The following is a 16756-nucleotide window of genomic DNA, read 5'->3' as shown; positions in this document are numbered from 1 at the left end:
ACCCCAAAAAAGATGCTGTATTTTGACATGAACCAGAAGCTACTTCATTAGGATGGGGAGCTGCTTCTCCCCTGCTCCAGACATCTGTGGGCCTAGTATAGAATAGCATGTGTGTGCGGGTATGTGAGGGAGATTTTTCTAGATTTAATCTGAGAAGGTCATCCTGTGACAAGAAGCAGTTTTGTGTGTGGTAAGACAGAGCAAGTAATGGTGTCGTTGCTGTTTCTTTTTTCTTCTGACTGTAGGAAAGCTGTGATTACCTAGACCGAGGGCAGCCAACCAGCAGCTTCAGTCGAAAAGGACCCAGCACAATTCAGAAGATTAAAGAGGCCCTGGGCTTCATGAGAAATCAGCATTTTGAGGTAGCACCTCAAGCTCTAGTCGCCCACTGGTTAGAATTTCAACTGGGGGTGATGGAAAAGGTGGCTACCTAAGTCAGGTGGGGAGCCCCCTTCTGTCCACAGCAGTGGTCCCTTGACTCAAGAAGCGTGAGGACCATAGACTCTAGCGATCCAGAGAACAGTGCTACCCCGTTTGCAGCATTATCTTCTCCTGTTGGGGGTGGGTGGGGGAGAGCATGTGTCCTGATGGGCCTGTGAGGGAGGCCAAGCTTCCTACTGTTGAATTTCGTGGAGCTGTTTATTCCTCTAACAAAGGGGGTCCTTGCAGATCTTTCCTCTCTGGCTGACTGCCACCTCCTTGCCCCTCTAGGTGCCTTTCATTGCTTTCTACCGGAAGGAGTACGTGGAGCCCGAGTTGCATATCAATGACCTGTGGAGGGTGTGGCAGTGGGATGAAAAGGTAATATAGGGATCCATGCCCCTCAAGGGGTTGAGGGCTGGACTGGGTACTACCACTACTGGCACCCAAGTTCTCCTGTACATATCAGGTGGCAGCCCAGACCCTGTCAGGCTTCCCCCAGGGTCTCCTGGTAAGGAACAGCATGGTCTTGGGTGTCCAAGGCTGAATACCATCCCTTACTCCTGCTTTGTCTTGTCCTAGTGGACCCAGCTGAGGATCCGTAAGGAGAACCTAACACGGCTGTTTGAGAAGATGCAGGCTTATCAGTATGAGCAAATCTCTGCTGACCCTGACAAGCCCCTTGCTGATGGCATCCGGGCTCTGGACACCACCGACATGGAGAGGTAGCATATGCAGGGTTTATTCCATTACAGGGAGCCCTCACACCACAGCCAGGCTCCTGCCCTTCCACCCCCACCCCAGAGCAGCATAACCTTGCAAAATTCTCAGCACGGGACCCGTTCCTTAGAATCCCAACTTAGCAACACGTCAAAAGTGATCTTTCTGACAGGGAAATTCCTGTTACTTATCCATCTTGGTATAAAAGGTTAAGAGGATCAGATAGTCATGTTTGCTTATTTATATGTTCCCCGTGTGAAAAACTACATGGGAAACCAAACTACAACCAGAAAGTAACTTGGTGAGCCTGGAATCAGAGAGGGGTGTGGGAGGGGAGCAGATGATTTTAGTGGCCAGCGGCATGAACTTGGGAAAGAAGGACAAGGACTGTCTCAAGGACTCTGAACCGGAGACATGCTGCCTCATCTGCCTCTCCCTTTTTGTTGCCATTTCTAACAACCACCAGCCACCACTTATTTGACATATTCCTCCTTTAAGATACCTTGATTGCAGTTAAGTCATGGTCTGGGGCCAATGCATGTCTTTAATAATTGGAGAATATAGGTACTCATCCTAGTTGGGATCTTGCCTCATGGGAATTGGACCTCTTGTAGCAAAACTGGGGTATACCCTTCCTCTGTGACAGTTGAGGTCTTATGTCCCTTCCCTCCAGGCTCAAGGATGTACAATCAATGGATGAACTGAAAGATGTCTACAATCATTTCCTGCTTTATTATGGTCGTGACATCCCCAAGATGCAGAATGCCGCCAAGGCCAGCCGCAAGAAGCTAAAGCGTGTAAGAGAAGAGGGAGATGAGGAAGGTGAGTGTTGGAAAAGAAAACCTAGAGGCTTGGTGGCCATGGCCTTTCCAAGGATCTCCTTGGCCGATTACACTTCGGGGCTTCTCTACATGTGTCAGATCCTTGGGAGTGATTGGAAACCGGAAACCAGAAGACTAACTCATGTTTTCTTCCCAGGTGATGGTGAGGAGGCAGAAGATGAGGAACAGAGAGGGCCCGAGCTCAAGCAGGCTTCCCGCCGAGATATGTACACCATCTGCCAGAGCGCTGGGCTAGGTAAAAACGAGCTGTATACATTCCCCAGTAGTCACTGGTAGGTAGGAAGAGGACCTAAAGGACCTCTGAGTGAGTCACCAGTCCACTTTTAACACTTGCTACCATGACCCACACCCACGCCACAGGAATGGTCCAGCCTCTCCCATAATTTCTGAAGGAGTGGGAAACACACGATCAGAGAGAGGGAGTTCATCCTATCTTTGAGAAGTTCTTTTACTAAACGGTAACTTCCACCTTAGTTCTGACCCCAGTAGTCACATAGAAAATTTCTACTTTTTCTGCTTTGTGACAGTCTGTTAGGTATTTAAAGTCAGCGTTTTCACTGTTCACTGTAAGACATCCTGCTCCTGCTCATTTGTGATCCCTTTAAAGTCTAATGCCCAGAATTGCTGCTCTAGACTGAAAGCCAAGAGGTTACTGGGCCCAGCTGTTGGCTCACCTTTCACCCTCCTGGTTTGCTTTAGATGGCTTGGCCAAAAAGTTTGGGCTTACTCCTGAGCAATTTGGGGAAAACCTCCGGGACAGTTACCAGAGGCACGAGACAGAACAGTTTCCTGCAGAGCCCTTGGAGCTGGCCAAGGATTATGTTTGCAGGTAGGCGTTGCAGTAGGTGGCTGGCAGGAGGAGGGACCTGAGGGCAAAGATGTCATCATCCTGCAGCTCCTCCATTTTCCCTACAGCCAGTTCCCTACACCAGAAGCTGTGCTGGAAGGTGCCCGCTACATGGTAGCCCTGCAGATTGCCCGAGAGCCCCTTGTCCGGCAGGTGCTGAGGCAAACTTTCCAGGAGAGAGCCAAGCTCAATATAACCCCCACCAAGAAAGGCAGAAAGGTAAGCCAGTTGAGGGGCTTTGATCTAGCATGTGGTCCAGCTCTGTTTGATTGAACTGAGTTTCTTGCCTTCACACTTAGCTGAGCTGTCTGCCTGAGAGCAGAGAGTCAGTCTTTTTTCCAAGGGTCAAGCCCAGTCTGTCTGTTGACTGATGATTCCCTCTTGTGTACAGGATGTGGATGAAGCCCACTACGCTTACTCCTTCAAGTACTTAAAGAACAAGCCTGTTAAGGAACTGAGAGATGACCAGTTCCTCAAGATATGCCTGGCTGAAGATGAAGGGCTGCTCACCATTGACATCAGCATAGACATGAAAGGGGTGGAAGGGTAAGCAAAGCTCTGGGCTGGGGGCTCTTTGGGTAGGGCTTGGTCAGTAGTCTGTTGGAAGGAGGGGTCCCTCAGGAATGTGAACCACACTTTCAGAACTGAGCAAGCCACCGTCCCTGGCTCAGTCACTCCCAGTGTTCAAGGGCATTTGGCCATCACCTTTTCTCTGTCCCTGACACCACAGTGTTGTCTCTCCTCAGCTATGGCAATGACCAGACGTATTTTGAAGAAATCAAACAATTTTACTACCGAGATGAGTTCAGCCACCAGGTGCAGGAGTGGAATCGGCAGCGGACCATGGCCATCGAGCGAGCTTTGCAGCAGTTCCTGTACGTGCAGATGGCCAAAGAGCTCAAGAACAAGCTGCTGGCCGAAGCCAAAGAATATGTCATAAAGGTGAGGAGAGGAGCTCGTGATCTTTAGTCACATGATTTCCCCAAGCTAGAGCTGAGAGTGAAGGCACCCCTTAATAGCTGTCCTGTAGCTATTGGGGAAACACTGGGGGCAGGCTTAGTGTAACCTGAGAGGGAGTGCAAACAAGGTCACGGGTCACTCCAAGACCTCCCCACTTGAAGAGCCTCTTCCCTCCCTCCCCCACTGCATACACATACTCTTTGTTTATACGACTGGCCTCTGTGTACTCTCCTATTTCTAAAAGCAAAGTACGCCCTCAGGTTGTAAGCGTGCTGAGGGCTAGGAATGTGCATGCATGTAAATATGACCTTTGCAAATGTGTGCCTGCATCTGTTTCCTTAACCTACTTGGCGGGCCTGCTGGACATAGTGACTGGTGTGCCTCCTCCCCAGGCCTGTAGTCGGAAGCTCTACAACTGGTTGAGGGTGGCACCCTACCGGCCGGATCAACAGGTAGAGGAAGATGATGACTTTATGGATGAGAACCAAGGGAAGGGCATCCGAGTCCTAGGCATTGCTTTCTCCTCTGCCAGGTAACTTTCTGTCTGGCATCACCCCTTATCTGTCTCCCTAGTCTTGTTCTTCTCTTACTCATATCCTCATATTGCTGATTATCACACGGTTCTTTTTCTGTTGGGCTGGCAGAGATCACCCTGTGTTCTGCGCCTTGGTCAACGGTGAAGGAGAAGTGACAGACTTCCTCCGGCTGCCTCATTTTACCAAACGGCGAACTGCATGGAGAGAGGAAGAACGGGAGAAGAAGGCAAGTGACTAGGACAGGTTACCAAGTGTACATCTTGAGCACATCTTATAATTCAGTGGGGATAAGAGTTTATGGTCTATGTATATGTATAACTGATTCACTTTGTTATAAAGCAGAAACTAACACACCATTGTAAAGCAAATATATCCCAATAAAGATGTTAAAAAAAAAAAAAAGAGTTTATGGCCTAAGCAACGTCCCGTGCAAGACCCTGATTATCTCTGACTTGGTCCCTGACCTCTTAAGTCCTGGGATAAGTCTCACTTCCGTAGGCAGTAGATGGCACTCAAGTTCTAGTGCAGAATTTCCTTCTGGCTTGAAGCCAGTTCCTAGGCCTTATGTGCTTCTGGGAGCTGCCATAACTGCCTCTGTTTTTACCAGCATCTGGGTCAGCTTGTTCCAGGAGCTGAAAGCCACTGTGGCATTAAGCCAATCTTTTCTCTGCTTTAGCATTTGTGTTTCTACCAGGGAAAGAGAAATTTGAATTCATCTCGTGTATATGCTTCTGATTTTTTTTTAGCATAAAGGTATCTTTCAATTTTATTGACAGAGCTCCATTCTAAAAAATAATTTTCAACAAACAGCTCTTTAAAAAAAGAAAGAAAAATCTTAAAGTGGAGATTAGAATAGTCTTGACTGCCAGGCAGTGGTTTATGTTAAAAAAAGATCTAAGTATGTTTAGTTAACCACAACTCAAGTATAAGCCAGAAGTGTAATAATCTTAGGAAATATTAACAGAAGTACAATGTTCAAACTAGAGGTCCTAGTCCCCTCGTTTTGTCTTCCAGTTTGACAACGTGTGATGCATCATTGTTCTGTGGTCTTGTAAGGTCTCAAGCTACTTAGGGAGAGAGAAGTGCTTGAAATCTCCCTATCCTCAAAGTCCTTCAGCTCCAATTTTCTTTCACTCCAGGCTCAAGACATTGAAACGCTAAAGAAATTCCTCCTGAACAAAAAGCCTCATGTGGTGACAGTTGCAGGAGAGAACAGGTAGGGGTACCAGGGGATTGGGCCAGGCCTGGCTTAAAGTCACTCATCCTTTATTGTTGAATCTGCTCTGTCCCTGTTACAGAGTAGGCATGCGCCTGTGTAGAGCCTTGGTAATATCCCCATCCCCAGGGGATATCCCTGGGGATATTGTACCTCTTTGTCTTCAAAGCTCTCTCCTCCCCCACTCCCAGCCATGAGATTGTTCATCCCTGAGAAACTGTCCAGAAATATCCCTGACCAGCACCCCTCATTCCTCCAGGGATGCCCAGATGTTGATTGAGGATGTGAAGCGCATTGTGCATGAGCTGGACCAAGGTCAACAGCTGTCCTCTATTGGGGTGGAGCTGATTGACAATGAATTGGCCATTCTCTATATGAACAGCAAGAAATCAGAGGTAATGCTGGAGCCCCACCCTTAGGCCCTGCACAGGCAAGAGCTGTCAATCCCAGGGAGTTGGGGAAACAAAGATTATGGGGGCACAGGATTGCACCTGTTCACTTACCTATGCAGAGGATCTCCATTGTGCCAGTCATGGTTCAGATGGGGAGCCCCAGAGATTAAATTGGTCCCAGGAAAAATGGTCCCAGAGAAGAGAAATTGACTTAAAAAGCCAGGCGGTTTGGATTTCCTCTTGCTGTTAGAGCTGAGGAGACTTTATGGCCCTGCTGACCCTTGTTTGACTCTAGGCGGAGTTCCGGGATTACCCTCCTGTGCTGAGACAGGCAGTCTCCCTGGCCCGGCGTATCCAGGACCCTCTGATTGAATTTGCCCAGGTTTGCAGCTCTGATGAAGACATTCTGTGCCTCAAGTTTCACCCCTTGCAGGTGAGTAGAATTTGACAGATAGGCCCAAGTGGACAGAGTGGCACAGTAACCTTATCCCTGCCTGCTGTGTGTCGACAGGAGCATGTGGTGAAAGAAGAGCTGCTCAATGCCTTGTACTGTGAATTTATCAACCGAGTCAATGAGGTTGGAGTTGATGTCAACCGTGCCATTGCCCACCCCTACAGCCAGGCCTTAATTCAGTATGTCTGTGGCCTGGGACCTCGAAAAGGGACCCATCTCCTAAAGGTAGGATTGGGTTGAATCAGAAAAAAAGAAAAGTTCTATTTCATTGAAACTTTACTTTGCCAATATGCTTTGACAGGCAGACCAAGGTCAGAGAGGTAAAGGCACTTTACCTCTTGCCTAGAGTCATGAAGCTAGAGAGAGTCAAGAGTCAGACTTCAGACCAGGTGGCCACAGTCATGGTCTTCACTACTGTACAGTGGTGGCTCATGGAAAAGATAACCTGAGCCATGATTTAAAAGAGATGGAGGAAAGCGAGAGTGTACTAGACACAGACCTCAGGATAGTGGGGGTTATTTGTTTTTTTATATGCGTGTGTGTGTGTGTATATATGTGTGTGTGTGTGTGTGTGTGTGTGTGTGTGTGTGTGTGTGTGTGTGTGTGTGTGTGTGTGTGTGTGTGTGTGTGTATTATTTATTTATTTTTGGCTGCATTGGGTCTTTGTTGCTTCATGCAGGCTTTTTTTAGTTGTGGCGAGCAGGAGCTACTGTTCGTTGTGGTGCGCGGGCTTCTCATTGCAGTGGCTTCTCTTGTTCCAGAGCTCGGGCTCTAGGCGCGCGGGCTCAGTAGTTGTGGCACGCAGGCTCTAGAGCGCAGGCTCAATAGTTGTGGCGCATGGGCTTTGTTGCTCCGTGGCATATGGGATCTTCCCAAACCAGGGCTCGAACCCGTGTTCCCTGCATTGGCAGGCAAATTCTTAACCACGGTGCCACCAGGGAAGCCCAGGATAGTGGGGGGTTTTTTCCTAGTGGAAAAAAAAGATTTCAATACAGAGGAGGGTATGTAGTGATCTTCAAGAGTATTTGTAATTTTTTTTTTCTTAATATGGGGTGGCTACTTGACTGTATCATTAACTTTGAAGCAATACGTTAGGTATGTAATATCTTCGCTTGGCATAGTGTAGTCTTTTAACATAATTTTTTTAGTAGCAGTTAGTATGGTGTAGTGCTCAGTTAGATATCGGGGTGTGGCGGCAAAATTCCCATCATGGAGGGTTTCCCAGAGACCTGAAAGCAGGCTGGGAGGTGGGGCCTGCCTACTGCTCCAGCTTACTCCAGTCTGCTCTTCTAGATCCTGAAACAGAACAACACCAGGCTCGAGAGCCGGACCCAGCTGGTCACCATGTGCCACATGGGTCCCAAAGTCTTCATGAATTGCGCTGGCTTCCTCAAGATCGACACGGCCTCCCTGGGGGACAGGTGATGCCCTCTGCCTGGGTGGGCCAAGAGGAATTCTCTTGGGCTTTGCTTTGGGGATTCAGGGATTAGGGCTGTCAAAGGGCCACAAGCTGTTTAAATTAGGAAATGTTTTAAAGCAAAGGTGAGGAACCTTTATTTAGTCAAGAGCCTCTGACCTATGGAAAAGATCAGTTCAATTATGTGAAGCTTTTTTGTGAGAGAAACATAAAAAGAACCAACTTAGTTTATAAATTAAGGACAGAAAACATAAGACTTGGTTCAGTAAACACATACTTGTTCTGTTGTTAATGGTTTGTTGTGGCTAGATAAGGGTGGGAATAGAAGGGGCAGTGGAGAAGCAGTGTGGGGGTCTGAGGCATAAGGAAGGGGGAGAGAGATTTGGTATGTTTTGAGATGATGTTATTGAGAGAAAGTTCTATTCACTTGGACTTTGGACTTCACTATTGACCTCTTCCTCTCCAGAAGTTATCAACTCAGTCTTTGGAGGATCTTTTCCACGGGCACATAGCTCCTCATTCAGTAATGGAAATCAGTGGGGAAATAGGCTTCAAGTTCTAAAACTTCATTTTCCACCCAGCTTTGCTGTAACACTCCACGAATAACATAGGTCCATGTGAGTGCACGGGCAAGACCAGCCTGGGAAGGCTTTATGGGGGAAAGTAGCTGTCAGCAAATTCTCAAAGGTCTTCTTCCCCCTTCTTGTTTTATCTTATTATAAGACTTATATAAGTTCATGATATAAAATTCAACATATAGAAATATTATGCAGAAAGTGCAAGTCCCCCATAATCCCACCCCCCAGAGATAATTACCATAACAAGTTGATGTATACTACAACTTTTCTAAATTTTATTTTTGCTATGCATTTACTAACTACCCATTTACTACAAAAATGGGATCATACGGTTCATAGTGTTTTGCAGTGCATTTTTCACGTATCAATATATTGTGGCCATCTTTCCATGTCAGCACACATAGATCTACCTCATTCTTTTTAATGGCTGTATAGTATTCCATTGTATGGAGGTACCCTAATTTATTTAACCAGTTCCCCATTGGTGGACATCTGGGTTGTTACTAGAAGCTTCTCGTTATATATCCTGCCCCTTTTCTGCCTTTCCTTCAGCACTGACTCATATATTGAAGTCCTTGATGGTTCCCGAGTTCACCCTGAGACCTATGAGTGGGCCAGGAAGATGGCAGTGGATGCTCTGGAATATGATGAATCAGCCGAGGATGCCAACCCTGCAGGGGCCCTTGAGGAGATCTTGGAAAACCCAGAGCGACTCAAGGACCTGGACTTGGATGCCTTTGCAGAAGAACTGGAGAGGCAGGTGGGTGACAGTGTAGAAGGCCTGGCACAGAAACTATCCCAAGTGGCCTAGTTAAGAGGAGACTTAGGCAGCAAGTCCTCAGAGAAGCCCTAATAGTGTTAGTGTAGGAGACCTGATCCTTCTCCCTCCCCGTGCTGTACTGGGTTTCTCAAGGAAGTTTTCAGTCTGCTTATTAAGGAGCCGAGGACGTCTCGGAGACTGCTGTAGTCATTGTTGGGGGCACATTGCGAGGGAGCTGGGAGGGGGTGAGTAGCAGGGTTTCCTTCTAGGCCCTCTTTCCTCCTTTCCAGTGGTGCGGTTTTGCATTTGTCTGTTTTACACATTGGGGTTCCGTGAGGCATTTTTATCAGAACAGTGTTCCGTGGCTAAGAAAAAGTTTGAAAACCTCCTTTAGTCCTTTAGTAAATGTTGGGGGGATAGAAGAGAAACCCTGACAGGAGCCAACTGGCCTACTTCTTTCATTGAAACCCCTGATGGCTCAGTTGGGGAGCAGTTGCAAGGCTCTTCTTGACGGGGGCTTCTTCCCCAGGGCTATGGTGACAAACACATCACTCTGTATGACATCCGAGCAGAGCTGAGCTGTCGGTATAAGGACCTCCGGACAGCCTATCGCTCTCCCAACACAGAGGAAATCTTCAATATGTTAACCAAAGAAACACCAGAGACCTTCTACATTGGTAAATTCTGTGTCTGTTTTTTAGCTGGAGGAGGATACATAGGGGTGAGGGGATGCGTTTACTGTACACATTCATACCAAGCAACAGTTCCAGCAGAATGAGGCAGGTTTGTACTGTAGGTGGGAAAGACCAGGGAAACTTTTAAGAAGATTATAGCGCCCTGAGCTGGAAGTCAAAGCTGAGTTCAAGGTCAGATTATGCTTTTAACCTGCTGCTGTGGGGTCTTCATGGGGACAGTCTTATGGCCTCATTTTCCTGTCATCAAATGAGGGGAAGATCTCCCTTTTTGAGGATGTGAAGGAAATCAGTGGAGATGCTCTAGGACAGAAGTTCTGTCATTAAACAGCTGGTGGGAAGGAGTTACCTCTCCCGTTCTCTTAGCCTGCTTCCTGTTCTCTTCTTCCCTTCCCTCTCCTCCTCTCCCCTTCCTCCAGGAAAGCTCATTATCTGCAACGTCACTGGCATCGCCCATAGGCGTCCACAGGGTGAGAGCTATGACCAGGCAATCCGCAACGATGAGACAGGGCTATGGCAGTGCCCCTTCTGTCAACAGGACAATTTCCCTGAACTAAGCGAGGTACGTGCTGCATTGTTACCATGGTAACTCTGAATTTCCTCTATTGAATGGTCTCAGTGCCCTAGAAAGGAACCAAGAATGGGGATAGTTTAGATGACACTTTACCAAGTGAATACACAAAGAAGGAAGAGGGCTGGAATGCATATAGGCCTAACATGAAGTCCCTCTGTATGCTAGTCAGAAATGATCTATGTGGTTTTTTCTGTTCTCGCTCAACCCTTAATCCTTGTTTCCCATTCTCTGAGGATGTAGCTCAACCAGAGTAGAGACAAGAGGATATATGCATTTCTCACATACAGTGTAGGCACTGTGTCCCTATGCTAGTTAGAAGGTATCTGTAAGGCTCCCTTCAATTTTTTCATTGTCCACACACATCTTAATTTTTCCCACATTCTTCTAGACATCATCTGCTTTTCTCATGGTTAGAACTCATAAAAGCCATCCTGAAAGCTTGTTCTGGATCCTCAAATGTTATTTAGGCAGACTGTAAAATAGACAGTTTCTTAACTTTACCCAATAAAAGAAGCTGGTGAGATTTGTCCAGGTTATAAAAGAGCCAAGGTGTGCCTGGTTCACTGAAATGAGTTGTTCTGAGGAGACTGACAGAGATATTTCACAGAGATGCCCACTAGGTCAGAACAGAATGGGAGGGAGGGGCTTCAGTTGTAGCTGGAGGGACATATAAATTAGATTAACATAAAAAATTGGTCTGATGGCCAGTGGTGCCAAACATGAGTTATGAGTCAAGGAACTTTGGGAATATTCAAATTCTGTGTTGCTGGGTGACTAAGTCGTTGTGTTCTCACATCATGATGCCAGTGTCAGTGGTAAAATGAATTACAGCACTCCTGGCAGCTCTTTTCTGAATGTGTGATCTCCAGAATCTTAATGATCAAGCTCCTCTCCTGATGCCCTCTTTAGGTCTGGAACCACTTTGACAGTGGTTCATGCCCAGGCCAGGCCATCGGTGTCAAAACAAGGCTAGACAATGGTGTCACTGGCTTCATCCCCACCAAATTCCTCAGCGACAAAGTGGTAAAGCGGCCGGAGGAACGAGTGAAGGTAGGTGAATGACTGGGGTAAGGCCCCTGGTGCAGTTTTCAGCTGCCCAAATCAGGCTGGCTTTGGGCTGTCCCCACCAGCAGTTAGGCTCTGTTCCCAGTGGCTCCTGGTGGGGAGCATTTCAGGAGGATTTATAACCAGTTGAGTGAAGTCAGGGTGAGAACCGTCTGTCTGAATGAGGAGCAGCTTTTGTGCCCTGCCTTTGTGAAATTTCATCAAATTGCCGGCCCTTTGAGAGAGGGCTCTCTCTTCCTGCGTGGGAAGCTGTGGTTTAGTCCGGCGGGCAGGAAGCAGGGCCCAGCATTACATGCTGTGAAGCAGAAAGGCTGAGCTCCCTTTCTGTTCTAGTATTCTCTTGTCAGAGCTGCCATTTATTCTGCACACACTAGATACCAGCCCTTGACATTTACATATGTTGACTCAAATCTCACAGCCTGATGGGGAAGGAAATACTACCTTCTCTTTTCAGAGAAATTTGAGTGCCTTTTCCAGGATCAGCTGGTTTGTTAGTGATACAGCTGGTACCACATCTGCCAAATTCTCTGGTTCTAAGTGTTGTGAACCCCTGAGCCTATGGACTTAGGAAGGCTGGGGAAAGACATTGCGAATACAGGCATACCTGATTTTATTGACCTTTGCAGATACTGTTTGTTTGTTTGTTTGTTTTTACAAATTTAAGGTTGGTAGTAACCCTGCATCGAGCAAGTCTATCAGTACCATTTTCCCAACAGCATTTGATCACTTCGTGTCTCTGTGTCACATTTATGTGTGGTAATTCTCACAGTATTTCAAACTTTTTCATTATATTTGTTAGGGTGATTTGTGACCAGTAGTCTTTGATGTTAGTCTTGCAAAAAGATTAGGACTCACTAAAGGCTCAGGTGATGGTTAACATTTTTAAGCAATAAAGTATTTTTTAACGAAGGTATGTACATTTTTTAAAACATAATAGTGTTGCACCCTTAGTAGACTATAGTGTGAACATAACTTTTATATGTACCGGGAAACTAAAAAATTCTTGTGACTCACTTTATTGTGATATCTGCTTTATTGCGGTGGTCTGGAACTGAGCCTGCAATATCTCCAAGGTATGCCTGTAAATGAAGCTAGGGAGATTTTCGGAAGGAGAGCCATGCAGATGACTGGGTTTTGTCACTCTTTAGACAGAAGGGCTCAAATCAGGGGTAAAGTACAGAAAATAGCTACTACTTTGCTTTCCCTCCAGAAAGGGCAGCCAGACTTGGATCACATCCTAGCAGCAATAATTAGGCAGCTTTATGAGAAAAAGGGAATATTACCAGTGACAGAATATGTCCCAGGAGGCTTCAGTTGGCTTTTCTGCCTAGAGTGGGAGGCATCAGTACAGAGCACAGACTATAGTCTGCAGACGAAACTGAACTCTGAACTCCTGCTAATCTGCCACTCAGTAGCTGGCTGGCTTTGGGCAGTCACTCCACCTTTCTGCCTGGACTTTGCTTTTCTCACATGTAAAATAGGGCATCGGGCTAGACCATCTTTGTCCCTTCCAGCTCAAATGTTCTGTGGATCTAGGTGGGAATGACTGTTCACTGCCGCATCATGAAGATTGACATCGAGAAGTTTAGTGCAGACCTGACCTGCCGCACCTCAGACCTCATGGACAGGAACAACGAGTGGAAACTGCCCAAGGACACCTACTATGACTTTGACGCTGAAGCAGCAGACCACAAGCAGGAAGAGGACATGAAACGGAAGCAGCAGCGGACCAGTGAGTGTGCCCATGACCATGCCTGTGCACCCCAAGTCCTGGCAGCTCTCCCTCTGCAGGATGCACTGCTGACTGCTCAGCTTCCCAGTGGGAGTGAGTGCTCAGCTCTGAGGTGCTGAGACCCAGAGGCATCATGAAAGGGAGCCATTGGCAGGGCTGGAAGCTGGGGTCTTCTTGGGTCACATTTTCTTTGCTAATGCACTGTGACTCTTAAAGCTTCATTCTCTCAGCACCCAGGGGCCCAGGTTAACATATCGTTCATATCAGAGAATCCAGGCCCAGAGAGGGTGAAAGAGTCTCAGAATTCAGTAGTGGGTCAGAGATTAAGCCATGGCCTGTCCCATTGATGTTGGCTCCCAGTCCCATCACCTGATCTATACTTCTTTCCTGCTCTCTTCAGCATATATCAAGCGAGTGATTGCACACCCGTCCTTCCATAATATAAATTTTAAGCAAGCAGAAAAAATGATGGAGACCATGGACCAGGGTGACGTGATCATCCGACCGAGCAGCAAGGGTGAAAATCACCTGACAGTGACCTGGAAGGTCAGTGACGGCATATACCAGCACGTGGATGTGCGGGAAGAGGGCAAGGAAAATGCCTTCAGCCTGGGAGCCACCCTGTGGATCAACAGTGAGGTGAGAGGCAGCCCCTGCCTGCACTAGCATCCCCACTCCTGCTTCCAGAAACAAACCACTTTCACCTTAGTTACTGGTATGCATTGTATTTTAGCTACACAGAGCAACAAAACGAGGTTGGTTAATAAATGAGTAATTTGATATCAGTTTTGTATATTTTGCACTTCTTTCCCTGTTCTCCAGATTTTAAAATAGACTAGAGAACCGCTGGAGGAAGAGGAGAAAATACACATGCAAGCGCTTCGTGCACGACACACACACACCAAATTTCTTTGTCCTGTTTTCAGTGGAGAGAAATTTTATGAAGCCCCCTATTGTTCCCAAGCACTAAGGGAGAACTAAAGTTATGAATTAAAGGATTTTGTGCCTTGTAAGCTAATAAATCTGGGCATGACTCAGACAGATGGATAAATTGAGGGGACTTTGCAGCAGAGTGAGGCTGCAGCAGGGCTGGGACGTTCCTCCCCTCCAGTGGGTTCTCTTCCAAGTGGATTTGATGAAAGGCTGAATCTCAGCTCTGGATATGACAGTCGGGGCCTTTTTCTTCCCACAGGAATTTGAAGACTTGGATGAGATTGTTGCCCGCTATGTTCAGCCTATGGCATCCTTTGCCCGGGACCTTCTGAACCACAAGTATTATCAGGACTGCAGTGGTGGGGACCGTAAGGTGAGCCCAGGGCCCTGCAAGGGATGACACCTCCCAGTCACTTACGGATGTATGGTTTCCCTTCAGTGTAGGGGATGCTCAGCTGGTGAAGGAGGTGTACATCATGTGTGAGCCAGACATTGTATACCAAGCATGCTGCTATCCCAACCTCTCCCCCTCATTCTACCCCCAGAAATTAGAGGAGCTGCTCATCAAAACTAAGAAGGAGAAGCCCACCTTCATTCCCTATTTCATCTGTGCCTGCAAGGAACTGCCCGGCAAGTTCCTACTGGGATACCAGCCCCGGGGTAAACCCAGGTGAGCACTGGTGCTGAGAAGGTGCTGCCACTGGGGTCCACAGATAGGCTAGCAGGCCCCCAAACAGTACTCTCTCTGGTTCTGCTTGACTGCCTTTCTCCTCTTATCTGTTCAGAGTGGAGGTGGAGGTTGGAGGTGGGGAAAGAGGGTGATGATTTAGAGGCAAAAGGCAGACTGAATAAGAAAGGTTCTTTAATCAACCCTGTGAAAAGGAGTTCCCTTCACCTCTTCTCCCTCCCAGAGAGTGATAGAAATTACCAGACACTCTCTCCACCTGACTGGCAAAGATGGGGGCCAACACACTGGTCACTCCTTCCACTCTCTGCTTCACCCTCACCAGGGCTTTTCAGCACACGGTGGCTCACTGTTGTTGTGGTGAGCCTGTGCTGAACGGGGATAGGTCAGGAAAGCATCTCTTCCAGTCACCAACCTGCTCCGCTCCCTTCTGTGTATGACTGACAGGCTGGCCTTCCTAGGTATTCCTCCATCCCAAAGGAGTCCCTCCTTTGTTCACCCTGCATCAAACAAAGTCTGATTTCCTTAGGCCTGCTTTCTTTGTGTCCCTTACCCAGACTGATAGCCATACTAGCCTTCTCTACTCCCCCATCCTCCCTTTGGTCCTTGGCCACAGCTTGTGCCTTTCTGCTCTTAGTCCTGTACTGCTCGCACATGATGCACAGTGTGGGCTCTATTAGGAGGGGCTCAGAGGCCAGAGGACAAGAAGCTCTAGACTCTGGACCCTGCACCATTGTGGGCATTTCTGGAATATTGTGCTTGTTTCTGAGAAGCCTTTTCTGACTCACCAGCATGCTTCCAGAAGATGGCAGCCAGGGCCATGTGGCGGTTGGAAACTATCCCATGAGCAACAGTTGAACAAACAGGGGACTTTAACCAGGAGCAGAGGCAACATGATAGCGTCCCTTGGAAAGGGGTACAAACTCTTTGTGGTGCAGAATGAACAACAGTTGGGTAGAAGATCTAGGAAGCAGGTTTCAGCTTAATATGAGTCAGCACATCGCCGTACTTATTAGCGTTGACTGTTGGCTGTTGACAGCTGTCCTTTATTGAGCACAACCTGTTTTAAGTGTTGTGATAAGTGCTTTATGTGTTGTCTCATTTATTCCTCATACCCACGCTATAGGTTTAAGTGCTGTCATCCTCATTTTACAAATGAGGCCGAGATTCAGGTTTAGTAACTTGGTACAAAGCCATATAGGTGATGAGTGGCAGAGACAAAACTGGAACAAGGACTGGGTCTGAACCCAGAGCCCATCCTCTGATCCACTCTCTGCTCTGGCAAAGTGTTAAATAAGGGCAGACCAACCACCGTCAAGAAGCATTTCCAGATTCCGGCTCGTGGGGAGCTGTGCTTTGCTGCCCTGGGAGGCCCCTCCCAACCCTGACACTCTGTGATCTCAGTAACCCTCACCTGCAGTGTGCTGCCAACATACTGCAGCGCAGGACGGTGGCCCAGCCCCCAGCAAGGCTTCTTCCGGCAGCCTGAACATAGCACACCAGGGGCTGCTGACTCCTGGCGTTGCCTGGACTCTGCTGTGCCCTCCTCACCTCACCCAGAGTGCAGCCTCCTTTTACAGGGTCAGGGACTGGCTCTTTTATCTCTCCTTTCCCCCAGCACCCAGTGTGGCTACTTCACATGGTGGAAATCTGCTCTGGCCGCTCTCTTACAGCTGGCCACAAGTGGTATCTGATGCACGTTTCCTCCCAAAATCCCAGGATAGAATATGTAACAGTGACTCCAGAAGGATTCCGGTACCGGGGCCAAATCTTCCCGACTGTGAATGGCCTTTTCAGATGGTTTAAGGATCATTATCAGGATCCTGTACCAGGTGAGTTCTACTCTCTCTGACTTGTGGAGTGTGGTTGAGGGACACCTAAGTGCTGAGTCAAGATAATCACTAGCCTTCTACAGGAGGGGCTGGGGCCTAGG

General features: G+C 47.7%; 1 protein-coding gene across 2 annotated transcripts in view; it reads left to right on the top strand.

Annotated features, from left to right (window-relative positions):
• Nucleotides 1-16756, top strand: part of SUPT6H (SPT6 homolog, histone chaperone and transcription elongation factor) — a 31051-nt gene that overhangs the window by 12443 nt on the left and 1852 nt on the right. For both annotated transcript variants that reach the window (XM_060133357.1, XM_060133358.1), the window contains exons 9-33: nt 246-362; nt 712-801; nt 1003-1145; nt 1814-1962; nt 2119-2217; nt 2682-2811; nt 2898-3048; nt 3221-3375; nt 3576-3771; nt 4182-4321; nt 4434-4551; nt 5465-5541; nt 5801-5936; nt 6229-6366; nt 6445-6612; nt 7681-7808; nt 8935-9142; nt 9672-9819; nt 10254-10396; nt 11318-11458; nt 13010-13205; nt 13606-13844; nt 14398-14511; nt 14684-14808; nt 16543-16655. In XM_060133357.1, the coding sequence (XP_059989340.1) occupies nt 246-362; nt 712-801; nt 1003-1145; nt 1814-1962; nt 2119-2217; nt 2682-2811; nt 2898-3048; nt 3221-3375; nt 3576-3771; nt 4182-4321; nt 4434-4551; nt 5465-5541; nt 5801-5936; nt 6229-6366; nt 6445-6612; nt 7681-7808; nt 8935-9142; nt 9672-9819; nt 10254-10396; nt 11318-11458; nt 13010-13205; nt 13606-13844; nt 14398-14511; nt 14684-14808; nt 16543-16655 (3562 nt within the window). The remainder of the gene's footprint in view (nt 1-245; nt 363-711; nt 802-1002; nt 1146-1813; nt 1963-2118; nt 2218-2681; nt 2812-2897; nt 3049-3220; nt 3376-3575; nt 3772-4181; nt 4322-4433; nt 4552-5464; nt 5542-5800; nt 5937-6228; nt 6367-6444; nt 6613-7680; nt 7809-8934; nt 9143-9671; nt 9820-10253; nt 10397-11317; nt 11459-13009; nt 13206-13605; nt 13845-14397; nt 14512-14683; nt 14809-16542; nt 16656-16756) is intronic.

This window comes from Lagenorhynchus albirostris, chromosome 20 (genome assembly GCF_949774975.1).
Source record: "Lagenorhynchus albirostris chromosome 20, mLagAlb1.1, whole genome shotgun sequence".
In the NCBI taxonomy this organism is placed as follows: Eukaryota; Metazoa; Chordata; class Mammalia; order Artiodactyla; family Delphinidae; genus Lagenorhynchus; species Lagenorhynchus albirostris.
The sequence above is the reverse complement of the archived record's forward strand: the minus strand, read 5'-3'. Positions and strand labels throughout refer to the sequence as shown.